This window comes from Trichechus manatus, unplaced genomic scaffold (genome assembly GCF_000243295.1).
Source record: "Trichechus manatus latirostris isolate Lorelei unplaced genomic scaffold, TriManLat1.0 scaffold00045, whole genome shotgun sequence".
NCBI lineage: Eukaryota > Metazoa > Chordata > Mammalia > Sirenia > Trichechidae > Trichechus > Trichechus manatus.
Genome location: NW_004443981.1, coordinates 5482596 through 5500322, shown reverse-complemented (window position 1 = coordinate 5500322; position 17727 = coordinate 5482596). Strand labels below are relative to the sequence as shown.

The following is a 17727-nucleotide window of genomic DNA, read 5'->3' as shown; positions in this document are numbered from 1 at the left end:
CTTGCACACTGTTTTGGCATCCATTCCTGGTTCTTGCCTATAATAGTTGTTACTGCCAAGTGGTCATGGTACAGAATTTTAAAAAGTGAGCATGCCCCCCTCCACCCCAGTCACACTGGAAAGTAACAGGAACCCCACTGGGTCAGGCATCCTCCTCCCTTTGCAGACATCTGCAGGGCACCACAGGGGCGCCTTACTGGGCCTTGGCACAGTTCTCACTCGCAAAACAAAGGGGAAGGCAGAGATGAGCAAGGTACACAGAAGGGCGAGGCTTCTGGGACTTACAAGGGAAAGGAAGGGCGTGTCAGATACGTTGGTGAAATCTGGATTGCACAAGTTTCTTTGTTGCAGGACTTCTCAGAGGCTTTAATGTGCTAGATGAACTGGATTTCACCATCGATTGTAAGATGCACTGAGAATTTATATTCCAGTAAGAAGGAAAAAAATTCTAATTAGATTGCGGCACACCCTCACATTCACACATTTCAGAAACGGAAAATGTGGGTGGCGGGGAGAGGTGGGGGCAAACTCATCTTACAGTCAATGAAATACAGCAATATTTTAGCCATTCCCATCAAATCGGCTGGGGGTCCCAACTGGAGACGAATTCTGCCCTGAACACCCTTCAGGAGTTCCCAGACTGGATGCCTCCTGAGGGCTCACCGCCTCCAGTGTTGTACAGCTCTGTTCTTGGATTCTATCCACACAGGGTCCTAGTTGCTGTGCCTCTCAAATCTGTTTAACCCCAACCTCACTTCCCAGCGGCAGCCACTGTTAACATATGAATCTATGCTTCTAGCCCCTTCTCATACACGTACAAATATATATATGTATTTTTACTTAAAAAAAAAAAAAGTCATATCACGTGTGTCCTGATACAACTTGTTTTCCTCCTACTGAATGTATCCTTGCTTTTTCCTACGTTGAGAAGCCCTGGTGGCGCAATGATTAAGCACTCAGCTGTTAACCAAAAGGTTGGTGGTTTGAACCAACTCAGCCACTCCGTGGGAGAAAGACTTGGCCATCTGCTTCCGTAAAGATTACAGCATAGAAAACCGTGTGGGGTAGTTCTTCTCTGTCACATGGGGTCGCTGTGAGTCAAAATCTGTTCCACGGCACCTAATAACAACTGTTCCCATGTCAGCCCATAAGGATGAGGGAGATAGGGCTGTCCTTGTTGATGGCAACGTAATGTTTCAGCATGCGAGTGAACGCCTCATCACAGTTTATTATGTTGGTCTCATAAGGTCATTCCAGTTTTGTTTGGATTTTTTTTTTTTTTTAAACAAACTCAGCTGCCGTAAACACAGATTTGTGCATGTTTCTGCAAAATTAATCCCTAGAAGTGGAATTTCTAGGTCATGGATTATTACAAACATTCCTCATGTTGACAGATATTGCCCTGTTGGCCTTCAAAAGTTGGAACAAATTTTATTCCTGATTGTACCAGTCTGCCTGGGGGAAATGATATCTCTCCCACTTTAATTTGTATTTCTTTGGTTATTGGCAAGATTGAGCATCTCCGTATATTTCGTGGCAACTTGCATTTCGTTCTGTAACTGAATCTTCATGTCTTTTGCCCATTTTTCTGTTGGGCTCTGGGTCTTTTTCTTGTTGATTTGTTAGAGCCCTTTTAGTATTAAGGAAATTGTCCCGTTGTCAAAAAACATGGAGTGTTTCATTGATGTAAGCATCATCTTTGTGTGGCCCAGCTAACATTTTCTGTTCTGCTTTTGGAATCTGTACAACCAAGGAGAGCACTTCGTACATTATTTTTTAAATGTCTGGGAAACAAGAAGGCTGCTGCGTTTGGGCGTTGGAGCTGAATGGGGGCAGCGAGAGTCCATCTGGGTCCGGAAGGGGCTGTAAATCATGGGAACAGCTGCCTCCGTGCTAATCCACGGCTCCAGCGCCGGCTGGGACTCTGGAATGTTAGTGTCTCCACCCGGCCCGTGTCTGGTGTCTGGCTCTTCTGCTGCTAGGCTGCGAACAAGCCGAGTGCACGCAGCTCTCCAGCCCCTCCAGATGAAACAGGTCATTAGCGATGCCAGACAGGAAGAAAACCACTCATCCAGCTGACCACTGCCAGCTTCATCGGGCCATCCAGGCCCTGTCGAGAAATGTCAGCCATGTGACGTTTGTTTCCCCCTTCTGTGCTCAGAAACAGCCCCCATCCCCGATTTCAGGCTGGTCCCCCCTCCCATTTCCCGGCGCTACCCCCTGACAGCTTACCTGCAGCCACAGGGAAATATCAGCTGCGGCAGGGCCTTGAAGCTGCTCAGAAGCCTCCAGGGGAGCAGGCTGTGGGCTGCAGCACCTGTGAAATGCTGCCCCCCTTCAGGGGCCCCAAATAACACCGTGAAGTTTCCCCCTTAAAAGCTCATAGTAACTGAGCAGATTAGTTTCCTATGGCTGTGTGAGAAATTGCTACAAATTTAGCAGAGTTTACAGTAGCTGTTTATTAGCTTGGGGGAGGGTAGGTCAGAAGTCTGCACCGCATGGCTGGGGCCCCTGCGTAAGCGTGTCACAGGCCGAAATCAAGAATCTGCTTCCAAGCTCATTCTTGTTGGCAGAATTCAGTTCCTTGCAGGTGTAGGACCTACGGGCCATCTTCTTGCGGGCTGTTGGGTGGGAACGGCTTCTGGCTCCCACACGCAGGCCACCCTCATTTCTTCTCACGTGGTCCTTCCATCTTCAAGCCAGCACCGGCCTGTCTGTCCGTCTGTCTCACACTTCAGATCTCTGCTTCTCTTCAGTGACTGGCCAGAGGAAGCTGCTTCCAGAGGACTCATGTGATTAACCATCCCCCCTGCCCCCAATAATCTCCCTGTCTTAAGGTCAGCTGCTGTGTTCTGAGCTCTAGGGTGGACCCCAGGCACACAGCAGTGAGCAAGACAGACGCAGCCCGTGTACACCGAAACCACAGTCTTGTCGGTGAGGCAGACACCAAGCAAACCTTGATCGTTGTGGGGGGCGGGGGGCCAGTGGTGGGGTCCCATGCAGAGGCACTGAGGAACTGGGGGAACCCCACTTTGTCCAGAGCATGGAGGGCAAGGAGTTTATGGGGGGGATGATCTGGAGGTATAGGCAGGGGTTCGATCTCGGGACTGTGAAGGCTGGTTAAGGAGCCCGGACTTGATCCCAGGGTAAGCAAGAGCCGTGGGTGGGGACATTTGAAGCAGGTGGCTCAGCATCAGGCAGGACCCCACAGCGCCCCCTGCTGAGGCCTCCCTGCCACTCCCTGTGAGGAGTGAAGGAGACAGGGAGGCACATCAGCACTCAGCTAGTGCCGCTCCCCCTTCCCCCGCCCCTCCTCAAGGAGGCTCTGGGGAAGGAGCATAAGGTCAGGGGGTCCAGGTATGGCCTTCTCAGGTTCTGAGGGCTCCAAGGTCCCTGCCAAGTGGTCTGTGTGCTTGGCGGCCTCTGGGAATAGCCCAGGGACTTCCCTTACACCCACTGTCCTCATGTGACCTTGTGAGTATCAGGCCTTTCTTGTCATCAGACCCTCTGTGTGACTGGACAGATAAGCAGTACCCAGTGCTCCCTGGGGAAAGCTTTCCTAGGCCACCTTTCAGTAGCCAAGTGCCCCATGGGGACATTTCTGTCGACCTTCAGCTCTCCCAGGGCTCCTCGGTGTCTGAGCTGCAAGAGGGGCCTCCCTGATCCCCAAAGGTGGGCACTTGAGTCCTTATGCCTGAAGCCCATGAGATAATCCTGGCCCTTGAGCAGCCCTCCAGACCTCTTTGCAGACTGCAAATGGTGCCCCATGTCACTGGCTAGGCTACAGATGAGCAGGGAGAGGCAAACCCAACCCCAACTAGTAATGGCAGCAAAGATGTATGTAGTGTCACTGTGTACCACACAGTCTCAGCCCTTTAACTTACGTTCACTTATTTCAGCCTCTCAGTGAGCCTCTGTATTAGCTGCTGTTGTTGTCCCCATCTTGCAGGTGTGGAAACTGAGGCGCAGAGAGTTTAAGTGGGCAGCCTAAGGTCAGACAGTGGATCTAAGACTGGGACCCAGGCACTTGGCTCTAGATTCCTTGCTGTGACCACTACCACGCTGACCCATAGCCCACTCATGGCCCTGGGGGCTGCTGCAATGGCGCCCAGGGCTTCGAGGATGAGAATCAGCTTCTCCAGGAGCCTGACCCAAAGGACAGCCCCACTCTGCTGACTTCCTCTCTGGGCAGCAGATTCCCCAGTGGTTTCCATGATGAGTCTGGCTTCTCAGTGCCCGCAGCCCCCGGGCATGCCAACCTCAAGGCCTGCAACTTTTAATGTCTTACACAAAACAAAGCGTATTGTTTCAGTTCTGTGTCTTTGGGGGTATTAACGGGCTGAAGATGCCCACGATGATGTCACTGCTGTCCACTTGAAGCCAACACAAATCCTGTCTTTCTGTAAGCTTTTCCAAACAAACCCAGCCCACTGCTGCATGCCAGTCCCTGCACCACCCTGCCCTCAAGGCGCCCTTGATGCAGGAGGGATGAGTCAGTTCCCGTAAACCGAATTCAGAGTGAGCTGTTTGGCAGGGTAGGTGTTAGGGAGACATGGCTCTGGAAGCCAGAGGAAGGGGCAATTCTTAAGTTAACTGGAGGGAATCAGCTCTGATTTATCTGAAGGAGGGGCCTGGGGGACGGAGGTGGGGGAGGAAACGGGCCACAAGGGCACCCAGGTGAGGACCTGGCCCCTGTGGATGTGGTTGAAGCACCGCCTTCAGCGAAGGGCATGTCCTTGGCTGTGACTGGATGCCTAAAGCCCTCTGGGCCAGGCCAGGTGGGCAAACTGTTGCCTTCTTGTACAGAACCAGTGCGGTGGCCCCAGCTTACTCCCAATGGCCCAGCACTGGGGCTTCCTCCCAGCTGCATGACTGAATATTCCTGGAGTTTGTTAAACAAAAAACCAGGGCTTCGGAGAACCAGTTTGTTTCTGTTTGAACCCCTGCTGAGAATTTGCATTTCCACCCCTAGATATACTGAATCAGAATCTACGTTTTTAACAGGATCCCCAGGTGATTCTTGTGTATGATGAATTTTGAGAACCACTGCTCTGCTAGTGGTTCTCTGAATTGGTCCCTAACCAGCAGCATTATCATTGCCTGGGAATTTGTTGGAGCCCTGGTGGTGTAGTGGTTAAGAGCTTGGCTGCTAACCAAAAGGTCGGCAGTTCAAATCCACCAGCTGCTCCTTGGAAATCTACCCTGTCCTGTAGGGTCACAAGAAAGCTCCTTATTGATACCCTCACCCGCAGCCATCCTCTCTCCACTGTGGCTGCTCTATCCACAGACCACCTGACTCCTGGCTTCCTGCCCACCCTACCCCGTCTAGCCAAACTACACACAGCTCCCACCTGTACTGGGACAGCAGGAGCAGGAGAGTGGTGTGAGGAGGGTGAGTAGTCCTCCTCGTCTCAGGCGCATGTCGATCCCTCACATGCTGCTCTGAGTCCTTTCAGGTCAGGACCCATTCTGTCTCCATGCCTCTTGTCATTTAGGCCTTTTTTGACCTCCTGTTGGCTCAGGCTTGTGGCTGCCTTGGCACTGCCATCATCAGCATTAGCTAAAAAGCTGTTTGGGGTGTCTTCAGAGCTGCCTCAGGCTGAAACTCGGTTCACCCAGATTGCACAGAACATCCATCCCTGTCTAGAATCAAGAGCACATATAGTGGCTCACTACTCCCTAACAGTGTAACAGCAGAGGGATGGTGGCTTTAGAAAATTGCGTTAAATGAGTCATGAACACTTGGGCTGCAGATTGGCCAGCCAGGTTCACAGGGCTTACCCATTCAAGTCCTGTGCAACCGTCACCCAGGCTGTTCCAGGCCAACAGCGCCATGTGGTGGCCACGTGGAGAACTGCAGGCCACTTCTTCTCTCCTGCTGTTGTACTAGCTCTGTGCCTCTGGTTTTGTTTGCAGCCCTCCCAGCTTACGTTTATTCCATCTCTTAAGTTGTCTTCTCACATAGGTAACGCTTGTCAGTGAGATAACACTTAACTGGAGCCTGCTTCTTCTAAGCAACACTGGGTTAGGGTAAAGCCTGATCCTGACCTCAAGGGACGTACTACCTATTTAATGATTCAGAGTCCAAACGTGAAAAATGCAGGAGGGTACAAGAGATAAATAACAATAATGTGGCACTGCAAGAAATGGTGCCAGAATAACGTGACTGTTAGTAGATGAGGCTGAGTGAGTTGTTGAGAGGCGACATCTTTATGGGCCAACTGTTCTGAGAGCTGAGCAGTGGAGGAGGAGGAAAACTGGGGGAGGGAGGTGATAAGGAGACCACTCTGCTTGGAACCAGGCTGGGAATATTCTGGGAATGTTCCTCAGTTCTGCAGTCAGATGGGAATTGGAAAGGTAAACGGGGTCAGGTTGTGGAGGCCTGGAATGGCTTAGTCCTGTCACTTGGGCTGTGGACAGTTTCTGAGCTGGGCGCTCCCCCGTACAGGTGGGAGCTGTAGGAAGATGATCCAGCAGCTGTGTGTAGTTTAGGTTAGATGGGGGTAGGGTGGCCAGGAGTCCAGTGGTCTGTGGATAGAGCAGCCACAGTGGGGAGAGGATGTCTGGGGGGTGAGGGTATCAGTAAGGGGATCTCTTGATTAACAAACTGCAGGATTTAGCCAGGCAGCTTGGAGGAAGCCAAGGTGCAGCACTGGTACTATGGGGGATGTGTCTCAGGGGATAGGTGGTGCTGGGCATACTGGGGCCATTGCAGCTGCCCAGAACCTGGGGTGTGCTGTGAGGGGCGGGGTCTCCTGGAAGCAGGGGGCTGGTGGAGGTACAGGCGGGTGCCAGGTGCCCTGAAAAGGATGGTGTGCACACAGAAACAGGCTGGCTCTGGTTCTCAAATGCTTCCCAAATGCCCTTCATGGGTGTGGCTTCACTGAGTCCCCAGACAACCCTGGGAGGTGGGCAGCATTATTGTCCCATTTGACAGATGAGGAAAAGACTCGGAGAGGCTCAGTGGCCCAGCCAGGGTGGCAGTGGTCTCAGTGGCAAGGCTGGCTCGCAACCTTAAAGTCAGTGCTCATAATTGCTGCCCCATTTTGCCCTCTGGGCTGCCCTGGGCTGTGGCCACTTCCTCCAGGCAGTCTTCCCTGGTTCCCCTGATCCTGTGTATCCTGGATGTAAATAGTGGACCTGTTCAGAGCCCTCTTTCCTCGATGCCTAATCAGCATTTGACCCCCTTCCCTTCCCCAGCACCCCTCACTTCTGCTGCCCGCGAGAAACCTCACACAGTATGGTGCTGGGAAGAACGATAGCGATGGTGATAATTGCTAGTTTTTGTTGCACACTGACTAAGTGCTGGCATTGACGCATGAGAACTACCCTCCACACGTGCAGGGGTGGTTACCTCCGAGAGGAGCAGGAGCAGAACAGGGATGCTGGGTGCTACGTGTTCTCGGGGGCGGGGGGGTGGATCAGCCTGTGAAGTAGGTAATGTTGCCCTAATTTTACAGTGAGGAAGCTGAGGCACAGGAAGGTAAAGTTAACTCAGCCAGGGTCATACAGCTGACATGAGGTAGAGCCAGGATTCCAACCTGGGCAGCCTGGGTCCTCCCAGACCCCGGAGCGCCTAGTCGGGTGGGGAGGGTGGCACATTGGTCAGCCAAGATGAGCATCCAAGAGCCCTTGGCCAGCACAGCAGAGGGGCTCCTCCCGGAGATTCAGGAGGGGGTGGTGTTCAGGGGAGCCTTCCAGGAAGAGGTGGTCTGGCCTGAGTCTTTGAGGACAAGCAGGAGTTTCCCCAGCCAGGAATGTGCCAGAAGAAAGGGCTTGCAGGGCAGGGGGACAGCACGATCAAAGGGTCCTGAGCCTGAGAATTTAGGGCATTGGTTTTCCCCCAACTCTTGCTTTCTAAAGCTGGAATGAGAAACTGAGTCTTGCCACTCCCCCTTTCCCGTGCCTGCTCTGTCAGTGACACAATGTCTCACCCTCCCTGCCCCTCCCAAATAAGGCCCACTTCCTGCCATAACAGCCACGGCCCTGGGAGCGGGGAGTGGTGCAGGCAAGCAGGACAAACCCAGCTCCGAGAGGCAGCTTCCGAGGCCAGCCAGCCTGGGCCTCCACACGAGGCGTCTGGGCCTCCACGCAAGGCGCCTGGGACTCAGCTGTGCAGCCGGCCCCGTGGGAACCTGCTTTTGATGTGGGCCACCCCCTCAGGCCAGGAGACGAGGCAGCCCCAGGCCAGTGGTTAGTTCTCCTGTCAGTCATTTCACTGGTCACTGGGGATACAGACGTGGACACGAGAGCTACTAGCCCTGCTCCCGGGAAGCCTGCCTTCCACTTGAGGCTTGGAGAGACCCAAATTGACCCACTTGATATCACCACGGTGCTACCAGGATGCACCTCTCCTGGGCTGGGGCCCACTGGCCACCCAGTTTGCCTGGCAGGTGGGAAGCCCAGGTCTGCTGGCTGGAAGTCTGAGCCCCACCTCTCGCACCTCTTCTGGCCCTGCTTCCAGGTGCACACGTTGGGGAGGGGTAATCCTGTCATCTCCATTTCTGTCCCATTGGGAGCTGGGGGCACCTGGGAACACAGAGCCGCCCCGGTGATGTGACAACTCTGAGCAGAGGGCAGCTCTAGGCCCGTCTGCCCGCCGCCTCCAGAGTGGCCCCCATTCTCCAACCAGGAACCCAAGACCCAAGACTGAGGGGCTTGTGCCCGTACGTCTCTGGTCTCTCTCAGTGTACATGTGTGCCTTGGTCCCCAGCCCCCGCCCTCAGTGCCTTCATGCCTTGCTCCCCTGCTGGGAGCCCTGTGGCCCCGGAGTGACCAGACGTGTGGGGTGGCTCTTTCACCATGTCACCCACCCTCCTTCCTTTGTAAAAGTACTCAGCACACTCACTGCCCAGATTCCTGAAAACGAGAGTAGCCAGGACTGCTCGTCGCTGGCATCACCACAAAGTAATGTCCCTTTGGGAAGCAGCGTGGCACTGTGTGGCAGGGACCACAGACGTGCCAATTCCTGGGGACCCCGAACCTCCCTTCTGCAACCCAGCCAGTGTGAATGATTGGCCACAAGCGCAGAGCCGTGTGTGTGGACAAGGTTTCATGAGGGAAAAAAGTGAGCATCAACCTACATGTCTGACTTTGGGGGCAAATGTCGCCCTTCGAGTGACCAGGATATGCGAAAATACTGGCGCTAGTGATGTTGAGTAAGCACCAAACCAAGAGGAAAGTCCAGTCATAATCAGCGAAGTGGGCAGACAGGCTGCATCTGCAGGGGCGAGTCATTCCGAGAAGTGAAGGGTGGAGGCTGAGAGGGCGTGGATGGCACTTGCTGTCTTATTACTGTTTCCCATGGAACAGGCCCCGGGCTGGGCAGGCCTTGGGGGAGCAGGGGAGTAGTGACATATAATGGCCTGCAAAGCAGGTCAGGTGGCACTTAGACACGCTGCCCGCGGCCCCTGCATGTGCACAGATGTGGTGGCAGAGTGCAGCGTCCCCTTCCCTCGACAGGTCAGCTCATTCATTCAGCTGATATTTATGGAGTACCTACCATGTGCCAGCACTGTTCTAGCCCTAGGCCTACAGCAGTGAATAGAACACCCAAAGCCCTGCCCCCATGGAGCCGCCATTCTAGAGGGCGAGACAGAGCCTGAGGTGTGATAAGAAAGTGCACCCCTGGCATGTTCCAGGTAAGGGGATGGAGCGGAGATACCGCCCTGCTGCCCAGGGCCACACAGCAGGCTCCCAGCCACCGCAGGCCCAGCCTCCCAGCTCTGTCCCCCACCCCTCCCTGCGTTTGTCTTCCTAGCCCTTGTCTCCCATCAGAATGGCCCTAACACCTGGTTGTTATTCTCTCCTTCTGGGGCCCATCGCAGACCCTTCAGAGCTTCAGAGGATCCCAGCCCCACATGCTCGGGATCCCCCTCCCTTTTTTTTCTTTTTTTTAAATTGTTGAGAATATACACAGCGGAGCATATACCAGTTTAACAGTTTCTACGTGTGCGATTCAGTGACACTGATCACATTCTTCGAGTTGTGCAACAATTCTCACCCTCCTTTTCTGAGTTGTTCTTCCCCCATTAACCTAAACTCACTGCCCCCTAAACTTCCTGTCTAACCTTTAGAGTTGCTATTGTCAGTTTGATCCCATATAGATGGTTCTTAAAAGAGCATAATGCTCAAGGCAGACGTTTTTTACTAGTGTCTTAGTTCTCTAGTGCTGCTATAACAGAAATATCACAAGTGGATGGCTTTAACAAACAGAAGTTTATTTTCTCAGAACAGTTTAGGAGGCTAGAAGTCCAAATTCAGGGGGATAGCTTGCACTGTCAGCTCTGGAGGAAGGTCCTTGTCTCTTCTGAGCTTCTGCTCCTGGGCAGTCTTCACGTGGCTTGGCATCTCTCTTCCCCCATCTCTGCTTCTTAGCTTGCTTGTTTTAATCTCTTTTATGTCTCAAAAGAGACTGACTCAAGACACACCCTGCACTAATCCTGCCTCCATATCATAATAAAGACAGCCCATTTTCAAATGGGATTATAACCACAGGCATAGAGGTTAAGATTTACAATACAAATTTTTGGAGGACACAATTAAATCCATAACAACTAGTTTAAGCTAAACTGTTTGGTTTTAAGAAGACCTCAGGAGATTTTTGGTTTAAGGTTTAAAGATTATCTTAAGGCAGTAGTTTCAGGGGTTTATCTGGTGTCAGTGGCTCCAGAAAGTCTGGATTCCATGAGCATTTGAAATTCTGTTCTGCATTTTCCCCCCCTTTTGATCAGGATTCTTCTATAGAGTCTTTGATCAAAATGTTCAGTAATGGTAGCCAGGCACCATCCAGTTCTTCTGGTTCACCCCAGGTTCAAAGTCAGGCTCCAAAGCTGCCCCCTGGCATGCTGATCCCAGTGTTTCCTTCTCCTCTTCTTTCCCCACCCCAGTTGTCTCTTACATCTGCCTTTTGTCATTGGTCCTTTGGTTTTCTTGCCAGTTCTTAGCAGTTGCCACCTGGTAGAGAGCAAGGCTACCCAGCAGAGTGCACAGGGCAGTGATGTGTGGCTCAGGATGCCTAGGGTTTCGTCCTGGCCCCACCTGTAGCTTATGTGTGGCCTTGAACTCTTCCCCTCTCTGGCTGTGGAACCCTGTGGCTGGGATTCACCTGTCTCCAAGGACCTTCCAGCTTCACGTTCTCTGATGGGGGAGACAGAGAGGAAAGACGGGAGCTTTCCGGTTTCCCAGGAGCTGATCTTGCAGTTCTTAAAAGAACGTGAGCCACCATCTAACCAAAAAAAGCCTCTTTCCAACTCCCATCCAGAAATAAAGACAATAAATTAAGCAATGGTAGCCTTTATCAGGGAACCAGAAATAGCTGCCCGGCTCCCAGTGCTAACTTACAGAAAGAGCCTTTATCCTGGCTGTATTTGGGGAAAAGAGCTGCTGGCGATGGCAGACGAGTTTCCCATAGTTGAGCTGGAGGGACCTTTACTGTACCTCCCCAGGGGCAGGGCCAGCGTGTCTGCTGAGGTTGGAAGGGGAGGCAGGAGAATGCACCTGGGACCATGCAGGACAACCATACAGTGAAGGCAGCCAAGGCACTAGCCCTGATGCTGCAGGACCTGGTTCCCTCTCCGGCCCTCCCACCAGCTAGATGACCTTTCTGTCCACAATCTGGACTGGTGATCATCTTCCCTTCTCATAGGGTGGGTCCAGTTTATAGATCCAAACAGCAGCATGCTGGATCTTGGCACAGGCTGTTCCCCCAGATGCACACATGGTCCACTCATTCATTTCCCTCATCTTTGTAGACACATCTTTGTGTGGCCATATGTTTTCAATTCTCTTGTGTGTATATACCTAGGAGTGGAATTGATAGCTTATATGGTAAACTCTATTTAGCTTTTTGTGGAACTGCCAGGCTGTTTTCTAAAGCAGCTGCACTGTTTTACAGTCCCACCAGCAATGCATGAAGACTTCAGTTTCTCCATATCCTTGTCTTGTCAACACTTGTTATTTTCTTTTTTTTCCTTAATAGCCATCCTAGTGGTATCCATTGTGGTTTTGATTTGCACTTCCCTGGTGGCTAATGATATTGAGCATCTTCTCATGTGTTTACTGGCCATTTGTATATTTTATTTGGAGAACTATCTATTCAAATCATTTGCCCATTTTTAAATTGGGTTATTAGTCTTTATTGTTGGATTGTTAATAGTTCTTTATATATTCTGGATATAAGATAAATGATTTGTAAATATTTCCCCCATTCTGTGGATTGTCTTTTCACTTCTTGATAGTGTCCTTTGAAGCACAAAAGTTTTAAATTTTGATGAAGTCCAATTTATCTATTTTTTTCTTTGGTTATTTGTGCTTTTAATGTCATATCTAAGAGACTGTTGCCTAATCCAGGGTCACAAAGATTTACACGTATGTTTTCTTCTAAGTGCTTTATAGTTTAACTCTTACATTTAGGTCTTCCAATCTATTTTGAATTAATTTTTATATATGGTGTGAGGTAGGGGTCCAATTTCATTCTTTTATATGTGGATACCCAGCTGTCCCAGCACCGTTTGTTGAAAAGACTGTTCTTTCCCCATGGAATTGTTCTGGCACGCTTGTGGAAAGTTAATTGACCGTAGATGTGTGGATTTAGCTCTGGACTCTCAATTCTGTTTCGTTGTATATGTCTGTCTTTATGCCAGTGCCAGACAGTCTTGATTACTGCAGCTTTGTAGTATGTTTTGAAATTGGAGACTGAGTCCTCCAACTTTGGTCTTTTCTAGATTTTTTTTTTTTAAACTATTCTAGATATCTTATATTTCAATATAAATCTTAGGATCAGCTTGACAGTTTCTTCAAAAAGACAGCCGGGATTTTGATAGGGATTGCATTAGATCTGTGGACTCCTCTGAATCAGGGATGGTGCTGGAGCACTGTGGACAGTTAAGTGAGCACTTGTGTGCACAGGGCCTGCAACCCTGGCTGGCAGGGGCTCAGCAAACACTGGTTCCAGACCACCCTTCCAGGGCCCGAAAGAAGCTCTGCTGAAGTCTGCCGACATTCTCGCGCCTGTTTGGACTTTGCTCTTTATGATTCTTGGCATCTATTTTTATGAGATAAATGAGGCTGGACCATGCCTTGGTTTAATGTACTGACTTCTAGCCAGCCAAGTAGTTAAAAGCTCTCGGGGACAAGCCACTGTGCTTGTTTACTTTTGGTTTGGTTCCCAAGGTTTTGGGAGGAAAGCCACCCTCACCCCCGCTAACTGTCTGCCTTCCCCGGCCCCTGTGCCCAGAAGCACAGGGTGGTCCCCACCTCCTGAAGGGCTCAGGGGCTGATGGGTAAGGCAAGTCTGACAAGAAGTAATATTAACCAGCTTGTAATTTAATGGCAGCGGAGAGGTTCAGAACGCATTTTGTGCGCCCACAAATGATCCTTTTAGCCTTTCCTCAGAGCCTGGCACCAGGAGCCTAATGATGAGCAGAGCAGACTTGGCTTCCGAGAGCTTCTCAGAGAATCCGCTGGGTGGGCTCCCGGAGGAGACGGGCACCCCTCTGAGACCGGCTCCTGAGGAAAGCCGGGACAAGGGGGTGAGAAGGTGTTGGCACGGAGGCAGTCCTGGGGCCCAGCTGCAGGAGGGTGGGGACATGGAGCAAGTCTGCTTGAAGGGATTTAGGAGGCAAGGCTCAACAGACGTGGTGACTGATTAGATGGGTCGGGAGCTACAAATGTTTTTACGTGTCGTGTTAGGCAGTGAGTGGGCGAGGGCAGGTGTTCTGTCCGTGTGGCAGAATCGCTGTGTGACCAGGGGCAAGCTCTTTCATCTCCCTGGCCTCAGCTTCGTGCTCCTAGGATTAGTTTGAGGAATTCAGAGGTGATGTATGCAAAGCCCTTAGCACAGTCGGGACATGTGGCGAGAGCTAAATGTGCAGCATCGTTCCTGCGATTTTTGCTATGCCAACATGTCATATGGTGGGAAAAGTCCTCATTGAACCAAAAAAATGTGCATAGTTCATTAAGTTAAAAATTCATTATTATGAACGGTCTCCTTTTATTAAAAAAAAAAGTATGTATGTATGTATGTATATATATGTGTGTGTGTGTATATATATGTATATATTTCAAGTAGTCCCCAACTTACAACCGGGTTCCGTTCCCACGATCACATCCTAAGTTGGTTCTGACAGAAGTTGAATATCTCATATTTTTTTAGTTTGTATTATTATTGCCTTTTATTATCAGTATCTTTATAAATCTGATTGTTATTTGTCTTTGGAGGTTGGCATAAGAATGATAACGTCAGCAAATCACACACTGTAACACTGTAGTGCATATCACTAATGATAAGATTTACTAAAAAAGTGGACGGTCGTAAGTGTGGTTCATCATAACTCAAACACACTGTAAGTTGGGTACTGCACATACGTACATATGTATGTGTATATATATATATGGTAAAACCTGTGAGAGCCGAGACTCGATGAGACTGCCTTATTTTTCCAGGTCTCACAAGTTTTCTGCCTTTGACGGGGTACAGTCTGACTGCTTTTCTGTTGTTCTCTGTTAGGGGAAAATGTTTGACCTTTCTTACTCTAACAGGTTTCTGCCTTCCAAGGTTCCAGTTTTCACAGGTTTTACTGTATGTATGTTCTGAGGCTGTGTATGTGTATGTATGTATACGTGCACACAGCCTCAGTATCTTATAAATGTGTGTAATCTTATACATATACACACACATTTATGTAAAGCCTGACCTGCAACCTGGATACCCATTGGCATCTCAGGAGGCCTGAGAGACCGGGTGGGGACGGATGGAGCTGAGTTACCGCACGTGTGCTAGGTCAGGCTGACCAAGCGCCTTACCCACAGCCCCAGACGGGAACCATGATTATTGCCATCTTGCGGATGAGGAGACAGGAACAGCACAGTTACAAACCTGCCCAAGGTCACATGCCTAGTCAGTGACTGAGCTGGGAGTTGGACCCAGACCATCTGGCTATAGGACCTAATGGCTATGCTCTGGGCTCGTGGGGTCAACTCCAGGTGGCCTGGTGTACAAGGCCCAAGTCCCGAGGTCAGGCGTTCAGTCCTTGCTGGGCATCTAAATTGTCAGGCAGCCAGGCTGGGGGCAGGCAAGGCATGCTGACCGCTTTCCCCGCCTAGACTCTGGGCAGTGGGGCTGGGGGCAGGCCAGACATCCTGACTGTTCTCTCCTCCCCCTAGACTCTGGCAGTGGGGCTGGGGGCAGGCCAGGTGTGCTGACCACTCTCCTCCCCCTAGACTCTGGGCAGTGGGGCTGGGGGCAGGCCAGGTGTGCTGACCACTCTCCTCCCCCTAGACTCTGGGCAGTGGGGCTGGGGGCAGGCCGGGCGTGCTGACTGTTCCCTCCTCCCCCCAGACTCAGCAGTGGCACTGGGGGCAGGTCAGGCGTGCTGACTGTTCTCTTCTACCCCTAGACTCTGGGCGGTGGGGCTGGGGGCAGCCGGGTGTGCTGACTGTTCCCTCCTCCCCCCTAGACTCGGCGGTGGCGCTGGGGGTAGGCTGGGCGTGCTGACTGTTCTCTTCTCCCCCTAGACTCTGGGTGGTGGGGCTGGGGGCAGGCCGGGCATGCTGACCACTCTCGTCCCCCTAGATGACCGCATCTGCTCTCCGCCCTTCATGGAGCTCACGAGCCTGTGCGGGGACGACACCATGCAGCTCCTGGAGAAGAACGGCCTGGCTTTCCCATTCAGTATGTACCACACCCAGAGCGAGGCTGGCCTGGGCCCAGCTGCTGCCCACCTCTCCTGACTACAAGACCCATGCGGGATCAGAGGCCCTGAGCTCAGCTGGTCCAGTTGGGGAGGGGCTTGGGGCTGCCCACAGCCCCCCTGGTTTTCAGCTTGCCCGAGGGTGTGTGGAGACCTCAGCTGCTAAAAAGCATTATCTGGATCCCCGTGGGCCCACTGTACCCGTCCCCATCGCTGGTGTGGGCAGAGGGCTCTTCCTGCCTGGCCTGGCCGCGTCTATCCACGTTACCCTGAATGCAGGTACCTGCTATTGTCAGGCAGAGCCAGCATGTCCCAGGGCCTCCCACCTGCCCCTCTCCCCGTGTGGCACAGGAGTTCTGAGAGCTGCTTCCTCGACTCGCCACGTCTCCACTGTATCGGCCAGGCCGGGCTGTGATGGTCTCGCTAATTCCTCTCTGCTTTTCTCTCCCCCGTCCGTAGTCTGCAAAACTAGAGTGGCTCATGGCACCAACTCTCACGAGGTGAGTGGAAGTTTGCATCCCCTTCCCCCAGTCCCACATCCCCAAACCTGCCACCTGCCCCGCCCCCTCCTTTCAGCTCATAGCATCTCCCCGGGAGCACTGTCCACATCCCCACCTGCTGTCCTGCTGCTGTTTCCCCCGGCTCCCTGGTAGGCAGCCTCCTGTCTGTCTCCCTCCTTCCTCCGGGCTCCGCAGGAGCTGGGCAGAGGCAGCACTGTGCTCTGTGCACTGGCCCCCTCCTCACTTCGGTGCCTGTCCATTCCCAAGGCCAGGATGGTTGGGCCAGGGGCCCGTCTGCCCCCTTTGGAGCCCATGAGAGTCGCGTCCCAATCTGACCTGCTCTTGGTTTTCTCTGGGTTCACGCTGTCGATCACTTACTGAGCACCTTCCTTGTGGCAGTCACTGGACCCAAGCCAGGCCGTTAACATAGAAGATACCGTCACTGCGCACAGGGGTCTCAGTCCTGCTGAGTTTAAACAGGGGAGAGAGGAAAGGGAAGGGGAACCACACCTGCTGACATGAGTTGATTTAGCCAGCGATCCATTCATTCTTTCGTTAACTTGGCGACGGTCCCAGCCTTGCCTCGGGTGCCAGGGAAAGGAAGCGGAAGATGGGATTCCTGTGCAGGTGGGGCCTGCCCAGTGGGAGATGGAGTCCCTAGAGGGTGTGGTGTGGGGGAGGTGAGCAAATGAGGCAAGTTGGGACAAGGGGAGCAGGCGCCATGCGGGGCTCCACTGGGTCTCCAGGGACCACACCCTGAGATGTTTCCTTCATACCCCCTCCCACTGTGCAGCCCAGCCTGGGGCCTCCTCATTAGGCCCAAGTGAGGGTGCCCTGGAGGCCAGGCTGGTCAGCCTGGTGGACAGAATGTGGTTCGGGCAGCAGATGTTTGAACATCCCACGGCTCACCAAGTGGGCCCTGCAGGGGAGCCTGTCCCTGGGCAGCCCCACCCTTAGAAAAGCTCCCCAGGAGCTGATGACTAAAAACAGAAGGCCCCAGTGCATTGACCTATTGTAGATTTACATGGTGCCGTTTATCCCTGGCGGCACAGTGGTTACGCACTTGGCTGCTAACGCGCCAGCTGCTCTGCAGGAGAAAGATGTAGTCTGCTTCTGCAAAGATTGCAGCCTTGAAAGCCCCATGCAGCAGTTCCACTCTGTCCTGTGGGGTCGCTAGGAGTCGGATTTGACTTGATGGTATTGGTTTTTTTTTTTTTTAATTCCTGGCAAACGTTGATAGACAATGTCTGTAAGCAGATAGTGTCGTACAGTTTGGGGCCTGCTGTGATGGGGCTGCGCAGCCGAGGGTGTGCCCATGCTCATGGGAAGGAAGGCGGGGGCAGCTGTCTGAACTGTCATCCACTGCTAAGGTCAGCCGTCTCCTAGGTCGGGATCCCTCATCCAGTTTTCTGCTGGGGCAGCGCCCTCAGGGATGTACTCTCTGGCCAAGCCCAGGGAGGGAGCAGTCGGACTCAGCTCAGCCAAAACTTCACGGAGCCCTGCCCCTTGGCCAGCCCCAGCACCCACCTGCTAGC

General features: G+C 52.3%; 1 protein-coding gene across 1 annotated transcript in view; it reads left to right on the top strand.

The window, feature by feature from the left end:
• ITPK1 (inositol-tetrakisphosphate 1-kinase) overlaps window positions 1-17727 on the top strand; it is a 185330-nt gene that overhangs the window by 144012 nt on the left and 23591 nt on the right. Inside the window, exons 5-6 of the mRNA XM_004376682.2 lie at window positions 15575-15673; window positions 16152-16192. Coding sequence (XP_004376739.1) covers window positions 15575-15673; window positions 16152-16192 — 140 coding nt within the window. The remainder of the gene's footprint in view (window positions 1-15574; window positions 15674-16151; window positions 16193-17727) is intronic.